At 48.4% G+C, this 20,375-nt stretch overlaps 1 protein-coding gene across 1 annotated transcript in view; it reads right to left on the reverse strand.

Annotated features, from left to right (window-relative positions):
- The window catches only part of NOTCH1 (notch receptor 1), a 106,925-nt gene that overhangs the window by 78,251 nt on the left and 8,299 nt on the right, over window positions 1–20,375 (reverse strand). The window contains exon 2 of the mRNA XM_083375013.1: window positions 20,086–20,167. Within this exon, the coding sequence (XP_083231139.1) occupies window positions 20,086–20,167 (82 nt within the window). The remainder of the gene's footprint in view (window positions 1–20,085; window positions 20,168–20,375) is intronic.

Here is a 20,375-nt window from a genome sequence, read left to right on the forward strand (position 1 = left end):
GGAGGGAAGAAAGGAAGGATGGATGGAGGGAGGAAGGAAGGAAGGAGAGAGGGAGGGAGAGAGGGAGGGAGGGAGGGAGGGAGGGAGGGAAGAAAGAAAGAAAGAAAGAAAGAAAGAAAGAAAGAAAGAAAGAAAGAAAGAAAGAAAGAAAGAAAGGAGGGAGGAGAAAGGAAGGAAGGAAGGAGGAAAGAAGGAAGGAGAGAGGGAAGGAGGGAGGGAGGGAGGGAGGGAGGGAGGAAGAAAGAAGAAAGAAAGAGAAAGAGAAAGAAAGAAAGAAAGAAAGAAAGAAAGAAAGAAAGAAAGAAAGAAAGAAAGAAAGAGAAGGGAAGGGGAACACCGGAGTGCCTGGAGCTGACAAGCCATTGGGAGATGTTCAGGGACCGCAGAAGGACGGGCTTTGAGGCAAAGGGAGGAGGGGAAATTGGGCGAGGAATCCTGCACCCTTGCTGCATTTTTTCAAAGCTGGGAGTTGGGTCTCACAGTATGTTGGTATGTTTCCTGTTCCAAAAGGGTGGAAAACCAGAACTGCGAGTGAGCCGAAAAGGCACCCATGACCGGGACTGGGCAAGTGTGGGGCTGCAAAGGGAGACACTGGACGTGAGCCCGCTGGTTTGGGGGGTTCAGGAGCTTCTGGCCGGCTTGCCTGAAAGCTGCCCTCACCCACTGCGGGCCAAGCCCACAGCCGGTTTTCCGAAGAGGAGAGAGGAGAGCTGCTTTGAATGGCGCTCTGCCCACGGGAGGAACCACTGATTGCGTCCGTTGCCTTCAGCAATCTGCAGTTTGCTCCTGGGGTGCCTACTTGTCAACACGCAGAATTATTTTAGCCAGCTTTAAAGAATTAATTACATCCATGAACGAAAGTCCATCTGATCTGCTTCCTTCTGCCCAGGCAGCAGTTAGGGCAGGTGTTCCCCACCGAGGTGTCCACCAGGATCTGGACTTCAAGGCCCAGAATTCCCCAGAAAGCACAGCCATTGCTAAGGATTCTGGGGACTGAGATCCACTCATCTAGAAGCAATCCAGACGACTGGCCAAGCCAATTATGTTTTTCTTATCATACTGCCATAAAGTGTGGCTGGGTTCACACAACTTGGCTTCTAAAGATGGCAATAAGTCAGGGTCCTGCACTGGGATGTACAATAAGCCAACAATCATGGTTTATTCAGCCACATGGACCCTACAGAAAGGGCCAACCTGTGCACACCAAAATCAAAACTCTGACTTATTTTTTTTTTGGAATCAACATAGCTCTTACAAGTATTCAGGTGCGGATTAAATTGGATACGTTGAAGGAGCATCGGATAAACGGCCCCAGGAGAGACTTAAACCAGCTTGTCATTTTTAGAACCTGCTTTCATTGTGAGCTGGGCATTCAGTTCTAAAATTCTGCGGAAACTCTGCAATCCGGTTCACCATAAGTGTGTGCTTTTGGGATGACCCAGCTTGTTGGCTACTCCCAAATTAAACACAAATTCAAATTAAACCCAGGTTAAGTGGGGACTCCACCAGTTGTTAATTTTGGCTTCAGGAAAGGAAGGCATCTCACACAAGGCTTCCCAGATTTTCGGCAGGCAGCACCAATCTTCCAATTGTAGGGGCCTGCGGGGTGTGTGTGTATGTGTGTGTGTGTGTGTGTGTGATATCCCCAACTGGGCCAATCTGCAAACCTCCGCTAAACAAAAGCCAGCTCCCCCTTCTTCCAAACACAGGGAGAAAATGATGGCTTGCAAGGAACTCATGCAAATGCATCCGCCAGGACGGTTCCCACTGGCTGGGCTATTGTCCAGCCCAACCAAGTTTAACCAAGGAAACCACCCCAGATTTGGTGTCCTATGGCAAAACCTCCAGTGTCAACACGAACGGCACACAGACAATGGGGGATCCGTTGCCCTCTGGCATTCTTCCCCAGCCTCTCCTAGAAACCTCCCATTGTGGGACAAGGCTGTCTGTCAACTCCACTGAAAGTGCGTCCCACATGTTAATCACGCTATACCCGGGAAGCCATTCCAGCCAAGTGGCTGGATGACGGTTAGTTCTCTAATCAGGCATGTCCAGGGGACTCTCTACCCACCCAGGGCCCCCTCAGATACAGACACGAAAAATTAGGATAGAATAGGAGAGGAGAGGAGAGGAGAGTAGCTGAAAGGGAACTTGGAGGTCTTCTAGTCCAACCCCCTGCTCAAGCAGGAGAACCTATACCATCTCAGACATGTGATTTTTTTTAAATTCCATTTATATCCCGCCCTTCTCCGAAGACTCAGGGCGGCTTACAAAGCTTAGCAGTAGCCTTCATTCTATGTAGATGCCTGCTTATTAGGGCTTTCACACCCCCCCCAAGCGGCATTATTACAAAGTCAGCTTATTGCCCCCAACAATCTGGGTCCTCATTTTACCTACCTCGGAAGGATGGAAGGCTGAGTCAACCTTGAGCCTGGTGGGATGCGAACCTGCACTAATTGCAGGCAGCTGGTGTTACTTAAGGAGGCATTAGCCCACTGCTCCACCAAGGCTCTTGTAGTTGTCTAGCCCAGGGGTCAGCAGCCTGACACAGTGAAAGAGCCACTCGGAACCGGTTCCCTCACAAAAGGAAAAACTGGGAGCCGCAAAAAAATGTGTGCGCATGCGTGTACATGCGCGCATGTGCAGAACAGGGTTTGACTGAAGAGTGGAGCCAAGGCGAGATATGCACCTACCCTGCATATTTGAATTGATTGGTTGAACTTTTTTAGTCCCACTTTTTTGGAGGGGACTGCACATGGCAGTGGACTGGGAGCCGCAGGAGACGGCTGAAAGAGCCGCATGCGGCTCCGGAGCCGCGGGTTGCGGCCCTGTGGTCTAGCCTCTTCTTAAAAACCTCCAGTGATGGAGCGCCCACAATTTCTGGAGGCAACTTCCATTCCACTGGTTGATTGTCCTCACCGTCAGCAAGTTTCTCCTCAATTCCAGGTTGCTTCTCTCCTTGATTAGTTTCCATCCGTTGTTTCTTGTCCTGCTCTCTGGTGCTTTGGTGAATAATTTGACCCCCCCTTCTTTGTGGCAGCCCCTCAGATACTGGAATTCGGCTATCATGTCTCCCCTATTTCTTCTTTTACTTTAGACTCGCCACACCCAAGTCCCGCAGCCGTGCTTCTTCGTATGTTTTAGTCTCCAGGCCTTTAATCATTCTAGTTGTTCTTCTCGGGAATTTTTCCCAACATCTCAACATCTTTTTTGCAGTATGACCAGAATTGGCTGCAGTATTCCAGGTGTGGCCTTACTAGGGTTTTATAAAGCGGGACTAATACTTCACATGATGCCTCTGTTTTATACAACCCGGGATTGTACTAGCTTCTTTTGGTTGCTGCTGCACACTGCTGGCTCATAGTCAAGTGATCGTCCACTAGGACCAGGGCTTTTTTCCTCATAGAAGGCTCAGAACGGAGTTCCGGCACCTTTTTCTTATACAAAAAAAGCACTGCCCTCATGACTCGTGGACTTCAACTCCCAGAATTCCTGAGCCAGCATGGGGGAACTATGGTCCCCTCATGACTCGTGGACTTCAACTCCCAGAATTCCTGAGCCAGCATGGGGGAACTATGGTCCCCTCATGACTCGTGGACTTCAACTCCCAGAATTCCTGAGCCAGCATGGGGGAACTATGGTCCCCTCATGACTCGTGGACTTCAACTCCCAGAATTCCTGAGCCAGCATGGGGGAACTATGGTCCCCTCATGACTCGTGGACTTCAACTCCCAGAATTCCTGAGCCAGCATGGGGGAACTATGGTCCCCTCATGACTCGTGGACTTCAACTCCCAGAATTCCTGAGCCAGCATGGGGGAACTATGGCCCCCTCATGACTTGTGGACTTCAACTCCCAGAATTCCTGAGCCAGCATGGGGGAACTATGGCCCCTTCATGACTCGTGGACTTCAACTCCCAGAATTCCTGAGCCAGCATGGGGGAACTATGGCCCCTTCATGACTCGTGGACTTCAACTCCCAGAATTCCTGAGCCAGCATGGGGGAACTATGGCCCCCTCATGACTCATGGACTTCAACTCCCAGAATTCCTGAGCCAGCATGGGGGAACTTTGGCCCCCTCATGACTCGTGGACTTCAACTCCCAGAATTCCTGAGCCAGCATGGGGGAACTATGGCCCACTCATGCAGGGCTTTTTTTCTCATAGAAGGCTCAGAATGGAGTTCCGGCACCTTTTTTGGGATGGAACCTTGTAGGGTAGGCAAGGTGGGTTGTACGACATGTGTGAGTTCCGGCACCTTTTTCTTTTACAAAAAAAGCACTGCCTAGGACTCCTGGATGTTTTCAGCAGTTAGGCATGATCGTGCAAAAGCACCGTGCAAAGCAAGCTAACTTTGCAGCCGAACCCCAATAGGACACCAAAACATAGCTTTTACGGCTTAAGGCACATTTATTTACCTTATTCACTGATCACCTGGGCTAGGGCAAACTGGGTCACTTCCAGACCATTCAGTGGAAAGCAAACTAGATTCTTGTATTCTGCCTATATTAAACGAAGACCGGGAAGAGAACCCTCGTGGGAGGGATTTGCAGATTTACAAATTTAGGTGACTTGATTTCCTGTTTGAAATGTTCTCATCCCAGCCTTCTCCTCCAGAAATCAGGGTCGGCTGATTGGCCCTTGAAGATCACACACGCTTTGGAGGCCACCCGATTGGAAAGGTGTGGGCTACTTTACTTCAGCAGTTTCCAGGAAACTGAGCACTCTGGTTAACCAGCTGCCCCTAAAAAAAAAACCCAGCCAAAATGTGTCTTTTTTTCCCCTACCTTTGTTGAGATTTGGCTGGCAAGCTCCTTAAAGACCAGTGTTTTTCAACTGTTGGCAACTTTAAGATGTACGGGCTTCGACTTCCAGCTGGCTGGGGAATTCTGGGAATTGAAGTCCACATACCTTGAGGTCGAAAAACATTGGTCTAGACCCAGGGGTGGGGAACCTCGGCTCTTTTATGACTCGTGGACTTCAACTCCCAGAATTCCTGAGCCAGCATGGAGGAAACTTTGGCCCCTTCATGACTCGTGGACTTCAACTCCCAGAATTCCTGAGCCAGCATGGGGGAACTATGGCCCCTTCATGACTTGTGGACTTCAACTCCCAGAATTCCTCAGCCAGCATGCCTCAGCTTGGAAACCTCTTCCTTTCCCCTCAGCATGGCTGCCTCAGGAATTCTGGGAGTTGAAGTCCAGGAGTCACAAAAGATCCCAGGTTGCCCACCCCTGGCCTTGACCAAGCCCCCGCTCTCCAGACCCAATCTGGATGCTATTTAGACACAATAGATTTGCAACTTCCCTGATTTCCCAAGCTTAGTAATGTGTGAGCGATCTCACGTTAATGAAAGGTGAAATCTCTCCAGACTGAGCTCAACTTCTGTTGCCTTCCCCAAAACATCGAAGTTGGTTTCTTGATAATACGGAAGTGGTTTGTCAGTGCTTGCTTCCAAGTCATTTTTACGGTTTCCCAGTCTGGTCTTCAACCCAATGGTTTACCATTCTGGTACTACAACAGAAACGTCTGTATCTCCACAAAGCTGACAATCTACAAAGCTGTGGTTATCCTATCTCTCCTTTACGGATCTGAGTCCTGGATTCTCTACTGATGACGTATCAAACCAGGGGAGAAATTTCATGTGCGTGTTCTCTGCGCCATCCTTAATAAGGCTGTGTCTCCATTTTAATACACCATCCCAATGTTTTCATATTTCATACGTTATATGACATCTACCTGTAACATCTTTTCTGATCAGTTTATAGAAATATAATATTTGTAAAAAGGGACGCGGTGGCTCAGTGGGTTAGGACGCTGAGCTTGTCGATCAGAAGGTCGGCAGTTTGGCGGGTCGAATCCCGAGTGCCGCGCAACAGAGTGAGCGCCTGTTACTCGTCCCAGCTTCTTCCAACCTAGCAGTTCAAAAGCACGTAAAAATGCAAGTAGAAAAATAGGGACCACTACGGTGGGAAGGGAACAGCGTTCTGTGCGCCTTTGGTGTCTAGTCATGCCGGCCACATGACCACGGAGACGTCCTCGGACAAGTGCTGGCTCTTCGGCTTTGAAACGGAGATGAGCACCGGCCCCTAGAGTCGGAAACGACTAGCACGCATGTGCGGGGGAACCTTTACCTTTACCTAATATTTGTAAAAGTTAATTTGTTGAATCACTATATATCCCTTTTTCAAAATTGGGATATTTAGATGTTAAATACTGAGAAAATTATGACTGATAAGAATTATTTGAATAGTAAAGAGAAATTAAGCTTAAACAAGATTTATGAAAATAGGATGTATGGTGAACCAATGTTGATTTCTTATAAAAATAACACAAGTTGATTAGGAAAAAAAATGTCATATGTGGATGCTATTATTGTTGGTACAAACATGGAAGAAAATGTTCATATTTAATCATCTATGCACTGAAAATATTAAAAATTATACTTGTTTAAGTTTGAAGAAGGAGAATACTATCGGGAGAAGAGAAGATCAAAGAAATATACCATTAATCAATATACTAATTATGGAAGTATAAAAATTAATTATTGTTGACTGTTAATTAACTACTATTGATTGTCCGTGTGTGGTTTTTTTAATATTATTTTATGAACCAAGACAAACACACTGTACACCAGGCACTAAGGATTGTTGTTGTAAAAAAAAGCCTTTTAAAAAAAGGCTGCGTCTCCAAGCTGGAGGTCTTGGGTCATTCACCAGCATTGATTATCCCACCCAGATGAGATTGATGAGACACCTCATTGGAATGGATGCCCACCTAGGTCTCTCCAGGGTGATCTGGAGAATGGGAAGACACCTCAAGGTTGTCGATGCAAACACTACAAAGATGGTGTGAAGGAAAACCTAGGCACCTGTGACATCCAGTCCAAGGAAGTAGAAGCTGTGGTTGCCAACAGAACCCCTGGCGAGCTGTCGCAAGCTTTGAAGATGGGCACCACCAAAACCTTGGTGGAAAATTGTGAGTGGCATCACAGAATGACACCCAAGGTCATTACAACGGTGGACCTCCACCTCGTGCTACACCGATGGCCTTCGTTATCATGCACCCTTGTCAAACTGAAGGACTACGTGACTCTACTGACAACGCTGGATGGTGTTCAAGACCAACCAAGGTGCCTCATTGTTAAACTTGTGCCGGGAGGGAGAACACCACATATGGCGATGAAGGGAGGCATACATGTTACTCAATTTATGTTAAGGTATTCAATTCAACAGCATGGCTGGCTCAGGAATTCTGGGAGTTGCAAAGTCCACAAGTCATAAAAGGAAGGGCCACCCCTGACCTAGATAAAACCATTTCTTTCCGTTTTTCCTTTTAATTAAAGAAAAAAATGAAGTTAAGCAGATAAACCACAATTGGCTGGATCTGCACTGCTTAGTGATGAGCCAACACAAAACAAGCCGTGTTTTGTTTTGTGTAGCCCAAACAACATGACCTGTTCTGCCCTGGTGTTTGAACGCCTGACCCCTTTTTTTCCTTCAAAAACACGCAAAAAACCCCTTGTGCTTGGCATATGAGTCGCGTTGCCAGCCCCGGCATTCTGCTGCGAAGGAGATTTAATATTTGGGGAGAAAAAAAATCTATATTTGACACGGTTAGGACTTTCCCCTGTTTCAGCTGCTCTCATTTCTTGCAAAGCACAGAAAGATAGCATGCAAATGTTGTTTCAGACTTCCCCCACCCACTCTGTCCCAAAACTGGCACGCGGGGGGGGGGGAGGTTGGGCAGATGGAGACCACAGGCAGTCCTCAACCTACGACCACAAATGAGTCCAATGCTTCTGCTGCTAAGCGAGACAGTTGCTGAGTTTTGCCCCGTTTTACGACCTTTCTTGCCACAGTTGTCAAGTAACAAGGTTGTTAAGTGAACCTGGTTTCCCCACTGACTTGGCTTGGCAGAAGGTCACAGAAGGTGGTCACATGACCCCAAGACACTGCAACCGTCATAAACACAAGTCCGTGGCCAAGCGTCTGAATTTTGAGGCCGTAAGTGTGCAAAACGGTCATAAGTCACTTTTTCCAGTGCCCTTGTAACTCTGAAAGGTCACAAACGAACTGTCATAAGTCGAAGACTGCCTGTAGATGGAAGAGCATCCAGTGAGCTAACTTGAACACTGAGGATGGGATGATTTTAATTTTATTTTTATCTTGATTTCTGTACTTATTATATGTTTTGTTGTTAGCCGCCCTGAGTCCTTCGGGAGATAGGGCGGGATATAAATCCCATCAATAAATAAATAAAACACCGTCTGCCCCCCATCCAGAGTGGCCACTTGCCGCCCTCAAAGGTTTTGCGGCCACGGCCCGTGGAGAACCCCAGGGGACAGGAGCAAGAATGGCAGCCTAGACCAGGGGTAGGTAACCTTGGCTCTTTTATGACTCGTGGACTTCAACTCCCAGAATTCCTGAGCCAGCCACGCTGAGGGGAAAGGGAGAGGTTTCCAAGCTGAGCCATGCTGGCTCAGGAATTCTGGGAGTTGAAGTCCATGAGTCATAAAAGGGCCAAGGTTGCCTACCCCTGGCCTAGACCGAGGAGTGGGCAACCTTGGCTCTTTTATGACTTGTGGACTTCAACTCCCAGAATTCAGCATGGCTGGTTCGGGAATTCTGGGTATTGGAAGTCCGCGAGTCATAAAAGAGCCCCAAGGTTCCCCACTCCTGGCCTAGACAGAGGGGACCTCAGCCCAGAAGAAATGGGAGGTGGGGAGTGTATCTCAGAAGGGGGGGGGCTCCTTGGTCTTCTGGACAGTAAAAGAGAGGAAGGCGGCTTTCAGACTTGCCAGAGATGTTTCCATAACCTTACGACAAAAGTTGTGGTTAGTGGTAAAAGGGTTGCACTTTTAAAAAAGATGTCAGCTTCCTTCTGCCGGCGGTAAGAGCTGGGGCAGAGAAGAGCAGCATAAAATCCATCTGATGTTGCAGTGAGGAATTATTTCATTAAACATTAATTTATTATTGCCTTGCAACCATCTAATACCAGATCCTAAAAGTTGAGTTCTGCATTCTCCAAAGCACCAGAGGGGGCAGGACAAGAAACAACAGATGGAAACTGATCAAGGAGAGAAGCAACCTGGAATTAAGGAGAAACTTAATTAAGGACAATTAAACAGTGGGGCAGAAGTTGCCTTCAGAAATCGTGGGCGCTCCATCACTGGAGGCTTTTAAGAAGAGACCGGACAGTCATTTGTCTGAAATGGTCTAGGGTCTCCTCTTGAGCAGGGGGCTGGACTAGAAGACCTCCAAGGTCCCTTGCAGCTCTATTCTGATTAAATTGATTGAAGATAGATAGAAAGATAGATAGATAGATAATTAAGAAGCAGTGGGTGCTTCATCACTGGAGGTTTTTAAGAAGAAACTGGACAGTCACTTGTCTGAAATGGCCTAGGTCAGGGGTCGGCAACCTCGGCTCTTTTATGACTCGTGGACTTCAACTCCCAGAATTCCTGAGCCAGCTGTGCTGGCTCAGGAATTCTGGGAGTTGAAGTCCACAAGTCATAAAAGAGCCGAGGTTGCCGACCCCTGGCCTAGGTTCTCCTGCTTGAGTGGGGGGGCTGGACTAGAAGATCTCTATTCTATAAAGGAGGAACAGGGAAATCACCCACTCCGTTGGCCCACTTTCAAATGAAGGTTTGAGTAAACCAGGGTTTTTCAACCTTGGCAACTTTCCGAGGTGGGTCCTTCACCTCCCAGGATCTGCCTACCGGCTTGCTTGAGTGGAAGAGTTGACAAGGTGGAGAAACGTTGGACTACTAAACCCAGCAGATAAAAGCTCGACGGCCAAAAGCTGAGGCTGAAGCAGACCTGTGGCTTCAGCCAAGCCCAACGGTGATGCCTCCGGCTAGCTGGCCTTTTGTCCTGCGGACCTCCGAGGGGCAGCTCGAATGCTCAACGCTGCTAACAAGCAGCTAACAAATCTCAGCCTCCTTGCAGAAACCGCTCTTGCCCCACGGAAGCTGACCAGGGAGGTGACTTCGCACAGGGTTGTCAATTCTTTTGAAATGAAACAGGAGTGAAATTCCACAGCCAGCTGAGCATACCCCCTCCAGGCTGGCTGGCTGTTGGGGCAGGAAACTGTTCACATACTTTCCCCCACCACCACCAAATCTAGGCAGACCCGGGGAGGGTCTGGAGTAAATTCAGGGCACAAAGAACCCCAATTCTGGCCCTCCAAGCAAGCTCATAACAGGCCAGTTGAAGGTGGACCCCCATGGAGCCACTGGCTTTCTTTAAGGAAGTCGCCTCAACTTAAAGCAACTTTAGAAAGCTGAATCACATTTGCCTGGAATATGTTGTTGTTAGCTGCAAAGTGGTATCTGACTCATCGCGACCCCATGGACAACGTTCCTCCAGGCCTTCCTGTACCATCTTCTGGAGTCCATTTAGGCTCAAGATAGATGATAGATAGATACATATATATATGTCAAATGGATGGAAGATGGATGGATGGATGGATGGATGGATGGATAGCTAGGTAGAGGGAGAGATGATGGATGGATGGATAGACAGATGATATATAGCTATTGTTGTTGTTGTTAGCTGTGAAGTGGTGTCTGACCCATCGTGACCTTATGGACAACGTTCCTCCAGGCCTTCCTGTCCTCTACCATCTTCTGGAGTCCCTTTAAGCTCACACCTCCTGCTTCAGGGACTCCATCCAGCCACCTCCTTCTCTGCCGTCCCCTTCTTCTCTTGCCCTCAACCTTTCCCAGCATGAGGCTCTTCTCCAGTGAGTCCTTCCTTCTCATTAGGTGGCCTGGAATATGCAAGAAGCCAAATCTGGGACCCCCACTTACAAAATAATGGTTCTGCATCTGTTCCGACCGGACTGAGGGGCCCTCAAAGTCTTCCGCCCAGGGACCAACTTGTTCATCATGGAGGGCTTCCCTAAGTCAACCCCAGATGACCCCCACCGGACCTTCAAAGGCTAAGAAAGCCAAAGGTTTCCAAAATGGGCCAAATCTCACCCTAGGATTTCAGGATCTGCCTCAAACGGGTGGGTTTCCACCCAAGCTTGCCATCTCAGCACGGCTGCACAAAAGACTGGGTGGGGGTGGGGGTGTCAGATTAATGAACAAAAGCATCCCCTGGCACACACACACACACACACTCACACACACACCCGTTGGAAAGGGTTGAGCAGGCAAGCGGGGGGGGGAATATTTTGGCAGGCAGTCGCATGTGGTGCAAACGCTGCAGAAGAAGAAAAAACCGCAGCCAGCGAGGAGGTTCCCACCGAGTGGGTGGGCAGCCACACAGCGGGCCTTAGGCTGGGGAGGATGAAAAGCACGTGACCTACATTTTTTTTTTGAGAAGGGGGGGCGGGGGGGCCTGAAGCCCTTCCTCCGAGGAGCCTGGGAAGGAAAAGGGGGGGAAGCCAAAAAATCAAATTAACACTTCATTAATAGGTGCAATCTGGGACAGCCTCTCCATGTGGTCCTCGGGCAGCACTTTTGACAAACTTCCCGTCCTGCATTTCTAAGATGCTCCTCCGTGAGGAGAGGGAGGGGAGGGAGGGACAAATGGCCAATTAGCTCCAAAAAGTGAATTCTTTGCCAGGCAGCAGGGGCCAAATGGCTCTGCCGGAGGACACCCACTGGAACAACCAAGCAGGGACTCTCTTGTGGATTTCTCCATTCCTCCCTTTGCACCTCTCCTTCCTTCTTTCTTTTCTCTCCTCTCCTCCCCTCTTCCTTTTTTTTCCTTCTTTCCTTCAAGCTCTCTTCTCTACTTCTTCCCTCCCTCCGAGAACTTCACGGTTAATTTTCCCTTCCCTCTCCGCTCCCAACCCTAAAAGGAGCGTTTGCTTAAAAAAAAGAAAAAAAAATATTGCTTGGATGCCCATTACGTTGTTTTCCAAGCAGACTGGGGGTCTTGAAGAGCAATGAACTGGAAGCAAACAGAGGGGCTCCTACCCCAGATGGGAAATTGGTTGGGAGTAAGGACGCGGTGGCTCGGTGGGTTAGGGACGCTGAGCTTGTCGATCAGAAGGTCGGCAGTTTGGCGGGTCGAATCCCGAGTGCCGCATAGCAAAGTGAGCGCCTGTTACTCGTCCCAGCTTCTGCCAACCTAGCAGTTCGAAGGCACGTCAAAATGCAAGTAGAAAAATAGGGACCGCTCCGGTGGGAAGGTAACAGCGTTTCGTGCGCCTTTGGTGTCTAGTCATGCCGGCCACATGACCACGGAGACGTCCTCGGACAAGCGCTGGCTCTTCGGCTTTGAAATGGAGATGAGCACCAGCCCCTAGAGTCGGAAACGACTAGCACGCGTGTGCGGGGGGAACTTTTACCTTTACCTAAGGAAGTCTACTCCACTTCCCTCTCACCCTTCAGACTTCGCCTCCCGGAATTCCACAACCCATTTTTTAGCTGGAGGGTGTCCTGTCTGGTTGCCCACATATCTTGAAAAGTGAGTGTTGCCAGTTTGGCCACCCTTGGCAACTCCAGATCCTATCCTGGATGCTCAGGTGCTAAGAGAAGCCCCTTTGCACGGCTGAAATGGGAGTTTTTTGTACATTTCAATGGGCTCAGATCAAGCCAGAGAGGCCGTTACTGGGAGATGGTTATCCGAAACAAGACTGCCTTATGACAAGGAGCTCTAAGCAATGGCAGGCCTGAAAGTTTCAAATCTGGAGCCAGATTTTAGTCGCTCAGCTGCAGCCATTCTTCTAACACACCAGAGCACCTAAGCTCTTTTTTTGCAACTGACCTTCGTAATCTTCTTTTCTCCCTCCTTCAAATTTAAGTTGGCACCATTCAACACGAGGACCCTTCCTGCTTTACTTCCCCCCCCCCTTCTTTCCTCCTGCAAGGCAAGGGAAACGTATTTCACCTCCTCAGCGAGGAAGGTAGGGACATAACGTAACATACAACCCCACGTAAAGTGGGAGCACGCTTGAAGGATGAAGGGTATGTGTGTGTGATAGGAATCTTCCTAACTTTCTCAACCCACCAACTCGGATTTTATCCAATTGCTCCAGTATACAAGATCTCACGCCAATGTGAAGAGTTGCTCGGGGGGGTCCTAGAAAACAGAGCCATGGCCACCTGCCAACAGGCCTGGCTTCAAAGCCTGGTAATGTTGGCTAAAAGATCTCGGGGCGAGGAAGCCACATTTCCACAAGAGGCCTTGCAGAACAGTAGCCAGGAAGTCAAACCGTGCAAGGTTAGAAGAGCCAAAAGGCAGACGTGCAACGTTCCACCTCACACCTTGCTTTGACCACAAGGAACATTTTCAGAATCTGCAAGACCCTCAGAAATTGAGCTTTGGGGAAAGCAAAGGCGTCTGAAGCCAGGGGAAGGCGAGGGTGCAGAGCAGGATCAAAAAATCAATTTGGGGGCACGCTGGGGACTTTGCACGGGATTTTATGCGTAGCATGAAACACACCTAACTTCAACCACGCCACCACAGCTGCCATCGGGCCTTGTGTGCGGACAGCCCCGCTGCAACCAACCTGGCATTTGCTCAGCGTATCTGGCTCACACAGAAGAGGAAAAATCTGGAGAAGTCTCTCCGTAAGAGAGCAGAATTCGGGAACTAGCCACCATCCGGCCATTCTCAAAAGGCTCAAACCTCGAACGTTCGAAGGAAAAGAAAGCGCAGGATTCCCTCGCCGTCCTGCCTAAATTAGAATTACTCGTTGTTCCCAGCTAGAGCTGCTAGGACGGACTCAACATGGCAGGATCCCAACCAAACTATTCTGACTTCCTCAAGCCATTTCCACACCGCACCCATTTCCTGCCCACAGCGAGTCCGTATTCCTCTTCGCCCCTCCCCACTTTATTATTATTATTATTATTACTACTACAAGTATTTCCAGGGAAGTAAGGACAGGTTAAAGACTTTGAGATGAAAGACTTCCGCTCCTTAAAGGAGTTAACAATGGATTCTGGAGTTGAATAACCGTGTGGCTCCGAAAGCTTGGGAAAGAGACTCTGGCGCGCTTGTGAACTGTTGAATTCCAGGACAAGCAACTTTCAACCCAAGTTCCTTTTCCGCGTCCTTCCAGAAAAGAGCACAGGCGAAGGGGAAAGAGGCTTTGGGCCAGGCGGTCTCCTTTTGGAGATGAGAACAGGCCGCGTTTGAAAACGGGAGCCTCATTCCAGAACGCGCTGCGCAAAGGAGTCATTTAGCAACCGTTGGACGATGCAACGGGGCTGGAAAAAGCTGACTTGCGACTGGTCGTTGCACTTACGACCGATGTAAATTCCCGGTCAGGTGATGCTTGGCAAATGGCGTGCATTTACGCGGGCTGCAGTTCCTCGGGGTCGCCTGAGTTTCCGTACGTGACCTTCTCGGGGGACTTCCAGCAAGCGAAGTTAATGGGGGGGGGAAACGGATGGCTTGCAGATAATTCAAGCAAAAACGGCCATAAAATCGGGCATGACACAATGACTGCCTTGCTTAGGGAAGGAAGGAAGATTTGATCCCAGGGACTACCAGGTGTTTTTTCAAGCCAATTCTGGTGGAAGCTTGAATTCTGTGTGTAGAACGGCTGAGGGGGAGGCTGCTTTGTGTCAGCCAAGAAGAAAAGAAAGCCGGCTGGTGATGTGGGCTTCGGAGTAGTTGCTGGTCTATCAGATTTCCTATAGGTAGACTATGGTGCTGGAGAAGACTCCTGCGAGTCCCTTGGACTGCAAGGTGATCAAACCGGTCGCTCCTAGAGGAGATCAACCCTGACGGCTCTTGAGAAGGCCAGATCAACTCAAATCCTTTGGCCACCTAATGAGAAGGAAGGACTCACTGGAGAAGAGCCTAACGCTGGGAAAGGTTGAGGGCAAGAGAAGAAGGGGACGACAGGGAATGAGGTGGCTGGATGGAGTCCCTGAAGCAGGAGGCGTGAGCTTAAAGGGACTCCAGAAGATGGTGGAGGACAGGAAGGCCTGGAGGAACGTTGTCCGTGGGGTCGCAATGGGTCGGACACGACTTGGCAGCTAACAGCAAATAGGTAGACCCTGAAAAAAAATCGTGAATTTTGCTCCCCACGGCACCACGGGCTGCTAACTGGGCAAGCGGGAGCAATCCTGGGAAAGTGGCATCAGACGAAGTGTCTGCAACAGGCCTAGAAAAATCAAATAAATCAGCTCCTTTTCATCCGGGCGGAGGGGGAGGGAGGGCAACCCGCAAAAGCAGCCCTGCCAAGGTTTAATTAGTATCTCTCCTTGTACGGAGACCCAATCCGGGAGAAACCTTTTCATCTGATCTGGGAACACAGACTTGAGTTCTCCAGAGAGAAAGAGGCCAACTTTTGCAAAGCTGCAGTTTACGTTCAGTCACCGCAAAAACCACACTTGGCAGAAGGCTGAAGCCACCAGCAGCGACCGGGGGGGGGGGGAGGGGGGGCGGCTGAACCAACATTTCCCACTCCCCGTGTTAATTTTAATTATATCATATCAAATATAAAATGCAGGCACTCTGCTATGTAAGCTCAAAAGCCTGAGCGGAGCCAGCAATCTCTGCAAGAATGATGTAATGCACTCGGCATTATGTGTGATGTGGGTCAAATCCACGCTTGCCAACAGCTCTCTTCCCCACTGCTGAGCAACCAGGCACTAAACCAGCATTGAGATAGTAGATCTTTTCATCTCTTTAGGCTAGAAGTGACGGACGTAGCCACATTTTAGGGAAATGGGCTTCTAAGAGCACAGGCCAACTTTTATCCCATGTCCCCATTGATTTGACATCAATTTACCCCTGAACGAGATGGAAAGCCTGCATCACATCTCAAACCCCCCTCCCCGCTTTATCCCAACGACCCTGTAAGGTAGGTTTGGGGAGAGGGAGAAGGAGAGGCCGTCATGGGTGACCCCAAGCAAAGTCAATGGGGGAAGCCAGATTCAATCAAAAACGGTGAGATTTACCTAATAATTGCAGCAAATAGGGTGGTGATATTGGGTGCCTCTCTCACTTAATGGCCAGATTGTTTAGGAATGGAAGTTCTGGTCCCAACTGTAAGCTGGAGAAGCAAACGTGGATATTTGACCTGGGATCAGTCCAGGGTTAATATTTGGAACGTTTGGGGATTGAAGCTGTGGTAAATTTTCTACGAGTTGATTACAATAACTGTTTGTTTATGGAGAGTTTTGGAATTTCTCTCTTATTCCTGTTTATGGTTTTTATTATTCTTACACTTTTACATAACATGTTCACTATTTTTGTTTCTGCTGTTAACCGTTTTGCTATTGACAGGCTAATAATTTGTTAAGTAGATTTAGTCGTTTTAACAATTTGAAAATTCTTTTGGCCTGTTTCGCAAGGGGTGGGAAACCAACATTTCTCTATTATACTAGTCAAGCATTCGTATATTAGGTGTAGCGTATGTGTTAGGCTTTTTTAAAGACATTTTCGTTAATGTCTTTTTGTTGTGTGTTTTTTTTTAAAAAATATTTTGGTGCTTTGTATTTTAATCTTTGAATAAACTAAAATTTTATTGGGGGGGAAGGGACTACTTATAGAGTTGAATCCCCTTTTCTGCACTTTAATCCAACTTTTCATCTCTCTCTCTCTCTCCCTCCCTCTCTCATTATGCTCCATCTGATTTCCTCTGAGCCAGATTTACAAGCTTTACACGATGCTATTAACCAGCGTTACTCACGCTTGGCAAGAGGCTGGCTGGGGAATCCTGGGATCTAAGTCCACCCACCTTCAAGTTTGCCAAGTTTGAGAATCCCCGCCTAAGCCAACACCAATCCGGCGGTTGGGGGGGCATTTACTCTCCTGGGGGAGCTCCGTCCTCGTGCAAGGCATCACAACAGCCCGTTATCCAGCACAAGAGGAGCCCGCCACGAAAACAGAGGCCTCTAAGCTATAACTCACCCTTACCCAGCACACGTGGAAAGCGCCAGTAGAGAACGGCTGATGCCAACGGCACCGGCAAGTTGAGGAACAAAACTTGGGTTTATGCAAGAAAGTCCCCCCCTCCTGACTGACCCTGGGGGGGGGGCAGTGGCAGTTGCAGCAGCAGCAAGCAGCCCCCCCCCTCCCTTGGCAGAGAACACCCACATCTGTCCAGGCCCCATTCAATTCCATCTGTCCACCCCATGTAAATTGGGGAAGACAAACGAGTCTTTGAGGCAGAAGAAGAATGACCAAGAACATGGTGGGGGGGGGGGAGAGGGGGAATAAATAAATGGGGTCTGCGGTAAGACCGAATCAGGCATTCTGGGAACCCTCCTGAGATTAGTCACAAAGCATTCATCTCCCCGTCTTAACAATAGCCGCCGAATTTTGACCGAATCCCAGCTGTCCCTCTTTGAATGAAAGAAAAAACAAGATTTAGACTGAGTGCAGGGTGGAGTTGATTCTGGGGCCAAAAATCCAGACACACATTTTTTATATAGGAGTGCATGAGTGTCTGTATGCATGTGCGCACCTATGTATGTGTGTCGTGGCCTGCATCCACCAGCATCTCACCAAATTAGTGCAGGTTCGCATCCCACCAGGCTCAAGGTTGACTCAGCCTTCCATCCTTCCGAGGTAGGTAAAATGAGGACCCAGATTGTTGGGGGCAATTAAGCTGACTTTGTAATAATGCCGCTTGGGGTGTGTGTGAAAGCCCTAATAAGCAGGCATATACATAGAATGAAGGCTATTGCTAAGCTTGTAAGCCACCCTGAGTCTTCGGAGAGGGGCGGGATATCAATGGAATTAAAATAAAAAATAAAAATAAAAAAGGAGCTGAGCCTTTGTCTGTTAAATGGCTCCCCAGCTGGTTAATTTGCTGAAGGCTTCTCCTGCGGAAACGCAAAGCGTGGAAAGGGAGAAAGATGAAAGAACGAGGGGGTGGGGGGCTGACTCCCCTAGACTTCACCTCCTCCCCATACACCATTGGGATCACAAACGCCACTGCATCGCCACAAGCCAGGTTTCTCATGGGCAAACCCCAGTGCTCCAAGAACTGACTTCTTTGACTGATTTTCACCGCACTTTTTCTTCAGGAGCACAACAGGGTTTATGATAAGTTTGGCAACCCACCCCCCTTCCCGGACAGCTTGCTGCGGAACAAGAGTTACACTAATATCAAAGAAATGGCGGAACAGAATTATTAAGGGGGGAAAAAATGCCAAAGGAGGGACAGAATGAAATGCGAACGGCAAAAATTACAATGTTTTTTTTTTAAATTTATTTTAAATAACTAAACCGAATTGTTAAAACTTGTCCCGCGGCGAGCTGGCTGCGGCGAGTTGTCCCCTTCCGGCACAACACGCCACAACCGGTGCTGCCCCTCCCATTTTGACCCCTGTAACAACCACCCTGTGGGATAAGTAGGGAAGTCACACAATGGTTTCCCATGATTGACAACAGCCTCAAGCCAGGCTTTCCCTGGTCGATAGTTCACCACTTAGCCATGATGCCCACTGGTTCTCGATTTGGTTCAATTTAATTCCAATTTAATTCTACCGAACGTCTACTTTTCAAACATACTTATCTAGACTGGAACCAGGCAGGCAACTTTCATATTTCTTCAACAGAAAAGTCAAAAAGTCAAAGAGCAAGCTGAATTTTTCATCCACCCACTTGGATAGCGTTGGGTTCTGACCCAAGGGCAGCTGATACCCGTTATGGAGTTAGCTAAGAAACCAAAAGTTTGCAAAATCCCCCCTAGGACACCAAATTATGAAATTTCTGGATTCTACATCCTATTCTACAATGTTCCTTGAATGCACCACGATTTGTAGATAGGATTGGATTGGAGCAGCCTTCCCCAACAGGGTGCTCTCCAGCTGTGATGCAAGCACCCAGATTTGTTAACCTGAGGAGACGCAAGCCTGTTGTGTCTGGAAGGAACCAATTCAGGAGCCACCAGATTACAGAAGCCATTCTGGTTCATGGGGAAAATGTTCCAGTTGATTCCTCAACAAGTGATCTAATCAATGGCGGAACCTCATATACGTCCATGTCCCCTTTTGGTAAACCAGCATTTGCTAGAAGGCGCACAAGAGACTTTGTCCAGGCATATGGATATAAGCAAACTCTCAGTTGCATGAAGAGGAACTGTATCTCCCTCATAAAATGGAGGAAAAACCCCACACGCCTCATCTCTCACCAAAACCCTATAAAACTGTCTCTGTGTTTTTTTCAAATAGCCACTTTCATACACCCTTCGGCTTCCAAACCTAGCCTTCTTCAGTCTCCCCACAAAGGGAAAAAGGGGGGGGGTCTGGGTCACTTCTATCTCAAGGCCAATCTAACAGAATAACAGAGTTGGAAGGGACCGTGGAGGTCTTCTAGTCCAACCCTTTGCTGAAGCAGGAAACTCTACAGCACCATTCCAGACAAGTGTCTGTCCGGTCTCTTTTTAAAAAGGCTGCAGTGACGGGAGCACCCACAACGTCTGAAGGCCAGCTGGTTCATTGTCCTTACTGTTAGGAAGTTTCTGCTTAATTCCAGGTTGCTTCTCTCCTTGATTAGTTTCCATCTGTTGTTTCTTGTCCTGCCTGCTGGTGCTTTGGAGAATAGGTGGACCCCCTTCTTGTTTGTGGCAGCCCCTCAAACATTGGAAGATTGCTATCATGTTGGCACAAGTCTTTCTTTTCACTAGATTAGACGTACCCAATTCCTGCAACTGTTCATGTTTTAGCCTCCAGTCCCCTAAAATCATCTTTGTTGCTCTTCTCTGCACTCTTCCCAGAGTCTCTAAATCTATCTTCAACCATCTAGTGCAGGGGAGGGAAAGATACCAAAACTGTTGTCAACTCCTTGAAGAACAGCCCAGCTTTTTACTCTGAGCCATAAACTGGGCTTCCTTCTAATTCCTACCCCTACTTGGTGTGTTTGTTCTCCTTAGGGATTGGCAAAAACCAAACCAAACCCTGCAGTGTGTTTTCAAGCCCAAAACAAAGCAGATCCACGCCAAATAGGAATATCCTCCTTCAGCTGAGACAAAATTCAAAAGGCCTAGTGTTCTTTTCTTTGGGGAAAACCCTCTTTAGAACGCCCGTGTTGTGTCCCAAACTTGGAACACTAAAAACCAACGAACAAAAACATCTCAGGGTTGAAATCTTTTGCACGCTTTCGTTCCCCGTGCTGATTACAAAAAAACAAAATCACAAAACAAGCCGGTACTCACAGGCATGCCCCTGTTCCATTTTGAAAAGTTTCACACTTCCCTCCGTTCAAGCAGGATTCGGAAGGCTGGGTGCATCGCAAACCTGCAAGAAGAGAACACAGGTGATTTAAGGAAGATGTCGAGAGACACACAAAGTCCAAGTAGGAACCACTGCGGCCTTGCCCCATCTCATGGGCTCCGAGGTGCCAGGCTTCCCGCTCCCCAAGCACTGAGTCAAGCTAGCACGGGGTTAATGGCTGATGCTCTGGAAACACACATCCGGTTGGGAAAAGTTAAAGGACAGAGTTAGG

This window comes from Vipera ursinii (assembly GCF_947247035.1).
Source record: "Vipera ursinii genome assembly, chromosome: 16".
NCBI classification, from domain to species: Eukaryota; Metazoa; Chordata; class Lepidosauria; order Squamata; family Viperidae; genus Vipera; species Vipera ursinii.